Consider the following 7245-nt stretch of genomic DNA (forward strand, 5'->3'; position numbering starts at 1 on the left):
AACCTCAATCTTCTCTCCATTGATTGTGATGCTGCTCATTGGTCCAGTTGTGAGGATTTTTGTTTTCTTTATGTTGAGATGTAATCCATACTGCAGACTAGTCTTTGAAAAATGGATACTTTAACAGATACATGGTTAGAGTTGATTTTGTTTCATTAAAGTTTTTACTGCTGGCTTATATTTTAATACTTTCAAACTATCCTTTAAAGGACATCCATTTTTAAAGATGTTCATTATCATATAGCTGTCATATAGAATGAAGAAAAAAGTTCAGCGAGCTGAAGTCACAGAAGAATTTAAGGATCCAGATGATCGTGTAATGAAACTTATCACTTCTGATGTATTAGAGGTAAGTTTGCTTTTATGCTCTTTACTTTTTTTAAAAAATTGTTTTATTGCCAACTATATATTGAGGTTATACCTTTTATCTACTACACTCAAACTTTTCTATCTTTTAACCAATCATAGAATGCTGTTGTTTTCTCTAAAATATCAGAAATAATGTATCCTAAATATGTAAAGAAATCTTAAAACACAGTGAGAAACAGAAAGATGGAGAAAGCTGGACTTGAACTCAGGATAAACCAAAAAAACCCAAACCCTCTGCCGTTGAGTTGATTCTGACTCATAGTTACCCCCATTGGGTTTCTGAGGCAGTAAATCTTAATGGAATTAGATTGCCCAGTCTTGCTTCTGTGGACTGGCTGGTGGGTTTGAACCACCAGCCTTCTGGTTAGCAGTCAAATGCTACCAGGCATTGTGCTACCAGAGCTCCTTTGAACTCAGGATATATGGATGCACACTCTGAAACCACCATTTGATAACTGATTTCAGATCAGTTATAAAACAAGAGTTTAAGGTGACTTTAGTTTTGAGCAAGTATTCTTAATCTGGTATCCATGGATGGTCTTCACATGGTCAATGTGCTCTCCCTGAAATTGTTTGAAAAAATGAGCATCCTACATTTGGCATTTAGTTAAGGTGAGGTGTCATAACTAACCTCAGATTCTCAAAGGTGTTAATGACCCCCAAAAATATAAAAATTACTCCATTAGAAGAAAACCAATGCTTATTAAATCCTTAAAGACAGCGTAGTGCAGAACCTATGCAAGATGTTTTATATGAATTATTTCATTCCTCACAACATTCCTGCAGAGTAGATTTAAAAAAAAAATTTTTTTTTTAATTATTATTTCAAAGGAGGTTGCTTTATCATTGATTTAGAGTCGAGGAAACTGAAGTACACAGATACTAAGTTAGAAAGTGATAGAGCTGAGGTTCATACCCAGTTCTGTTTGGTGCATTGCCTGTTTGTTGGACAGAAAGGGCCTGGTGCCATCTGAGCTGGGGCTGGGGTTAGAAATAAGTCATTCAGTAAACATCTGAGTGCCTGAAGTATAACAGTCACTAGGATCTTTTCTCTGTAGGGGCTTAGTGACAAAGGGATGGGAGAGATGATATGTAGAGAAATTAGTGTGTTAAAATGACTTTGTATAATAGACGGAATTTAAAAGTTTTGAAGCTGGAGAGACTTAAAGTACATTTTTAGTCTTAGGATAAGGAGACAGAGGGAGACGTTTGTAAAAGAGAGGAAAGTTTCCACCTTGGGGGGATGGTGTAGGTTAATGATTTAGAGCCTAGTGGAGAGATTAGCCTTGAGCAAGAGAAATCACATTTCTTCCTTTGAAACTTGAGGGAGGAAGGTGAAAATGGGTTCATTTAATTCATTGTAGAGAAAAGAAATAGAAAGCAGACAGACCTGATAGCAGAAGCTTTGAGAGAGGCCCCTGGAGGTTCAGGGAACTGGGAGTTGTGTGAAAATTTGGATTAACCTCCGTAAAGAATGGAAGAGAGAGTGGGATACCAGAGAGGATTTGCCAAAAAGTATTGGTGTGAATAGTGAAGAGATACATAGAGAATGTTTTAGAATAGTAGGACATCATTCTTATCAATATTCTCATGAAAAAAAGATGATCTGAACCTAGACAAGTTAAAATTTTTGATTGTTGACTGGTGGTAGGATTTTTTCCAACATACCTTCCTAGGCATGCTTTTTCATTTTAAACTTTTTTACTATAACATGTTGAATTAAAGATTCCTTTTAAATAAATTTTATATGTCAGCAAGTAGGAAGAATTTATAGAACAGAGTTGAGGGTGATACACAAAGGAGTGCTCTTTTAGGATGATTAGAGGGTCAGGTTAAGAAATGCCTATTCCTGGAAGCTTCTAGGAATGGTGTTGTTTACGTGAAGTCATCCTGGTAGTTTGTAGGATCTTTGCTTGGTACAGTTCTGTCATGAGAGCCTTTTCCCTCAATACTTCTGCCTGTATTTTGTTTATTTTGATCCAATTCACTGTAGTTTTCTAAAACTAAATTCCATCCTCAGGAAGTCACTCACTTTTTAAAATATGGAGCCCATGGTGTTTCATTTTATGGTATTACAAGTCTGTTTCTCCTGTCCTGGCAGAGGGGAGTGCCCATTCTCAATCATAATCCTTAAATTTAATGTATTTTTATTTTCTTCTACTGCCTGAAAATGCTGTCACACTCCATTGCAGAAGACCTGGATTCTGGTTATGATTCTGCCACACATTAGTTCTAGTTTTGTGTCTAAAGAGGCATAAGAAAATGAAAAGTGAATAGGTTATTCAGAGTATCTGATTTATAGTTCTAGCTCTGCCACTGAAATGTGGCCTTGAATAGCTCATTTTATTTCTGAGTTTGTTTCTTCGTTTGCAAAATTATAATAATGATCATTACATATTGTGTACTGATTATGTGCCAAGAATTATGCTAGGTGTTTTACATATATTGTATCACTAATCATTATAGTAACGCTGCAGAGAGAGAAGATGTTATTATCCCAGTTTTAAAAATGAGGAAACTGAGGCTCAGAGAAGTTAAGTAATTTGCTGGTACAAACGATTAAGCAGTTGACTGCTAGCTGAAAAGTTGTCAGTTTGAACCTACCCAGAGGGGCCTTAGAAGACAGCCTGGCAGTCAGTCTGAAAAACCCTTTGGAGCATTTCTGTTCTGTAGCATATGCAAATATTCTTGATGTGACAGTATGACAAAAATACGATTTTAGTTACCATTAGTGGTACTTAGTGATGTATTGTACAATAAATAATTTTTCTTCTATCCTGGAGTGCTGCTATTCTGTGTTAACTAATTAGTCTTTCCTCAGGTTTTCTCTATAACAATGTATCTTAGTTGGTGAATTGAATTCAGTGAATCCACCCATACCCCTGGAAAGCAGCCTCTTCATAAATAAAGTCGTACTACTATGATTGTGTGATTATATTATTTACAGTATACAGTGAAACCTGTGAGAGACAGAACTCAGTGGGACTGCCTTGTTTTTCCGGTTTTCACAAGTTTTCCACCTTTAATAGGGTGCAGTCTTCCCACTTAACTATCATTCATTTTAGTGGAAAATATTTGTATTTTCCTTCTTTGACAGGTCTCTGTCTTCCACAGGTTTTGGCTTTTGCAGGTTTTACTGTACATAGCATGTTATTTCCTGTCAACTCACAGTTACTTTGGAAGATGATTTTATTTTGTGTTGGTTTGGACTTTAAGTTTCTCCACAGAAAAACTAATAGGACTCTTTTTTTCACTTTTAGGAAATGCTGAATGTTCATGATCATTATCAGAGCATGAAACATGTAATTTCAGCTGATAAGTCCAACCCAGACAAAGCCCTTAGCTTGATAAAGGATGATTTCTTTGACAATATTAAGAATATAGTTTTGGAGCATCAACAGTGGCACAAAGACAGAAAGGTATGTGATTGCTTGCTTGATGCCTCACGTCTGCACTGTACAGGGACGTTTAGGCTTAGATAGCAATGTTGACAGGCAGCCTAGTGTCGTGACTACGTTCTTGTGGAGCTTTACTTTTCTAGATAAGGCTTTGCCACTTTCTGGCTTTGTAACATTCAACCTTATGAATGGTTTATATGTGTTATATATATATTGCATACATCTATCTAGCTATATATTATTTTAGAAGAGTAAGTAATCTTGTGATACCATGTAATTTTTGTAATCTTCATAATTTGTCATTATAATTGTTGCACACTGGCAGTGTTTGAACCAAATCGGCACACAGATATGTTTTGTTTGCCTTTCATAGTGTTGATGTTGTTATTTTAAAATTTTGAATTAATTACCAATATTGAAATATTAGTAAACTTGATCTAAAATTTCAGATATCCAACATCTCTTAAGACCAGAAGTCCCATTATGACAAAGTTTTTCTCTGTACCATGTTCCCTACCTGGCTTGGTTTTACCCATTTATGCTATTTGCTAAATCCCTGAGGCATTTTAGTGATTCTTGAAATGCAACCAAAAGGCTGAAGAAACGAACATTTCAAATCTGATCGGTATTTATCTTTTGCTTTCATCTTCTGATCCAAAGGTACTGATGTTAGAGCTGACCATATTCCATATTAACTTTTCAGCTAGAGAAACTTTTCTGCTCTGGAAATCTAAAGGCCTATCTTGCTAAAACTGCCTTTAAAACCACTACATCTTAATTTAGTAAATTCTTAAAAGAAAAGTAAAAAAAAACCAAGCAATTTATGATTACCTACTATATATGTCTGATAATGTGTTAGTGTTTTCATAAATGCTATATTTTCATATATATGTTGTTCAGAAATATTTGTTGCCACTTTTTGGCTCTCCATTATATAAAGGAAGCTGTCTTAAGACTTTATTTTAGAAAAGATAAACAAAGAAAGTGATAAGGAGATGGTTTTGGGAAGAAAGGAATAATATATTGCTTCCTCTGCCTACCTTTATTTTAGTAAGAGATAACAAGTGTCAGAATGTTTGAATACTTTGTTCTTATAGTTAGATGCTGTTGACCCTATGCACAACAGAACGAAACACTGCCCTGTTCCACACCGTCATAATCATTGTCATGTGTGAGTTCATTGTTGTAGCCACCGTGTCAATCCATCTTGCTGGGCGTCTTCCTCTTTTTCACTGACCCACTACTTTAGTAAGCATATGTTCTTCTCCAGGAACGGTTGTTGTTATTATGTGCCTTCAAGTCAAACCTGACTCATACTCACCCCTCCTTGTGTTTCAAAGGCTGTATCACTACAGAAATATGTTGCCCAAACTTCCTTCCGAGGAGTGGCTGCTGGGTTTGAACTGCCAGCCTTCTTGTTAGCAGTTAAGTGCCTTAGGCACTATTCTACCAGAGCTCCTTTCTCCAGGGACTAGTCTCTCCTCACTGCATATCCAAAGTATATGACTCTAAATCTTGCTCTCCTTGCTTCTAGGGAGAATTCTGGCTATATTTCTTCCAAAACAGATTTGTTAATTCTTCTGGCAATCCATGTATATTCGGTATTCTTTACTGTAAATCAAATGCATCAGTTCTTTGATCTTCCTTACTCATTGACCAGCTTTCATATGCGTATGAAGCAGTTGAAGATACCGTGGCTTAGGTCAGGGGCACTTTAGTCTTGAAAGTGACATCTTTGCTTTTTAACACTTAAAAGAGGTCTTATACAGCAGAGTTGCCTAATGCAATATGTTGGTTTGATTTCTTGACTAGTGCTTCCATGAGCATTGATTGTGGAACCAAGTAAAGCGAAATCCTTGACAACTTCAATATTTTCTCTGTTTATCTTGATGTTGCTTATATATGTGTGTGTGTGTGTGTGTGTGTGTATATATATATATATGTTTTTTTTTTTTTCCTTTTTCAGAATCCATCCTTAAATTCCAAAATTACAGATGGAGAAGAAAAGAGAGAGAAGGAAGGAGATTCACAAGAATCCGAGGTCAGAAAAATTCACTGTATGATTGCATACAATGCATTAGTTAAACTTCTTTTGTTTCGTGGATGGCTGTGATTCTGTATAATAAGCAGATGACCCTGAGTCAGTACTATAAAAACATTTTGGAAAACTCAAAAACTTGGGTTCCATGAAGAGCTAGTTTGTTCTTTGGAAAGACCACCTCAGGTAGAAGTTGGGAGTGAAGATGTTTACAGTTTTCAGCAGGGAAAGAGAAGGATGGTGGAAGGTGCCCTCAGTTCTTAGAGGGGGAAAGTAAGGCTTTTGTAATGTCTTTTCTAACTTCTTGTTAGCCTTCTAGTCAGCATGGAGCCCAAGCTATTATTGCCTGCCTCTTGCCCTCACAGATTTCGTCCATCCTAGTAGATGAGACAGGGAGCCATTTTTGGGCAGAGGCAGATAAGGAGGGAATGACAGTCACAGTCCCTGTCCATTAAGACTTTTATTCATATTATCCACCATGAATCTGAAAGAAAATGATCAACAGCTTAGGGGGTGGTATCATGACACCTGATAGATCAGCTAGAGAATGTGGTATGTGTTTATGTGTCTATACTCAACTTGTATATAAGAAATGTTAGTTTCCTTTACTCTACATTCTGTCTCAAATCTTATTTTTGTTAACATATGCTTGGGTATTCATACTTTGATCTGATAACTTTTAACTTTTTTACCTTCCCTGTATTTTTACTTCCAGAGATGTGAGAGAGCAGTATCATTAGCAAAAATAAAATCAAAGGCCTTTTCAGTTGTTGCTCAGGTAAGTTATTTCCTTAATAAGGTAATTTAGAAATTGATTTCTTTTTTAAATTTAATTTTTATTTTTCATCAGCATAATACATGTATGTAGTTTAAAAGGTCAAAAAATACTGTATAGTTTATAAAAATTCAATAGTCCTCCACCCCATCCCTTTCTACTTCTGTATTTCTAATCTTCAGAGTCAACCATCTTCAACCTTTTTTCTTTTAGCTTTTTCTACTGGTATTTACCTAGAATTTTGACACCATCATCCTCTGTTTTCTTCTAGCTTCTAGTATTCATGGTCTTACAAGTTTTTAATATTTCTCTTTATCCCTGGAGTCCTGAAATTTCATGATAATGTAACTTGGTATAGACCTGTTTTTCATTTATTGTCCTTGGCACTTATGATGGGCATCTATTCAATCTGTTAGCTTTTGTTCTGAGAAATTTTTTGTATTATGTTTTTGATAATACACCTTGTTGAGTTTTTGTTCATTTTATTATATTTTTCTTCTTTAATCTCTATCTCATTTTCTATTTTTAGGGAGATTTCTTTTTTTTTTTTTAATTGTGATTTGGGTGAAGATATACAGAGCAAATTCACTTTCCATACAGCAGTTCACATACACTTTGTCTCATGTCATTGACCACAGTTTACCACAATGCAACAGCTCCCCTCC

At 35.6% G+C, this 7245-nt stretch overlaps 1 protein-coding gene across 1 annotated transcript in view; it reads left to right on the forward strand.

Annotated features, from left to right (window-relative positions):
• SNAPC1 (small nuclear RNA activating complex polypeptide 1) overlaps window positions 1-7245 on the forward strand; it is a 31672-nt gene that overhangs the window by 12139 nt on the left and 12288 nt on the right. The window contains exons 4-7 of the mRNA XM_007949090.2: window positions 245-349; window positions 3630-3788; window positions 5734-5808; window positions 6521-6583. Coding sequence (XP_007947281.1) covers window positions 245-349; window positions 3630-3788; window positions 5734-5808; window positions 6521-6583 — 402 coding nt within the window. The remainder of the gene's footprint in view (window positions 1-244; window positions 350-3629; window positions 3789-5733; window positions 5809-6520; window positions 6584-7245) is intronic.

This window comes from Orycteropus afer, unplaced genomic scaffold, assembly GCF_000298275.1.
Source record: "Orycteropus afer afer isolate SDZICR_OR568_19922 unplaced genomic scaffold, OryAfe1.0 scaffold00237, whole genome shotgun sequence".
NCBI lineage: Eukaryota > Metazoa > Chordata > Mammalia > Tubulidentata > Orycteropodidae > Orycteropus > Orycteropus afer.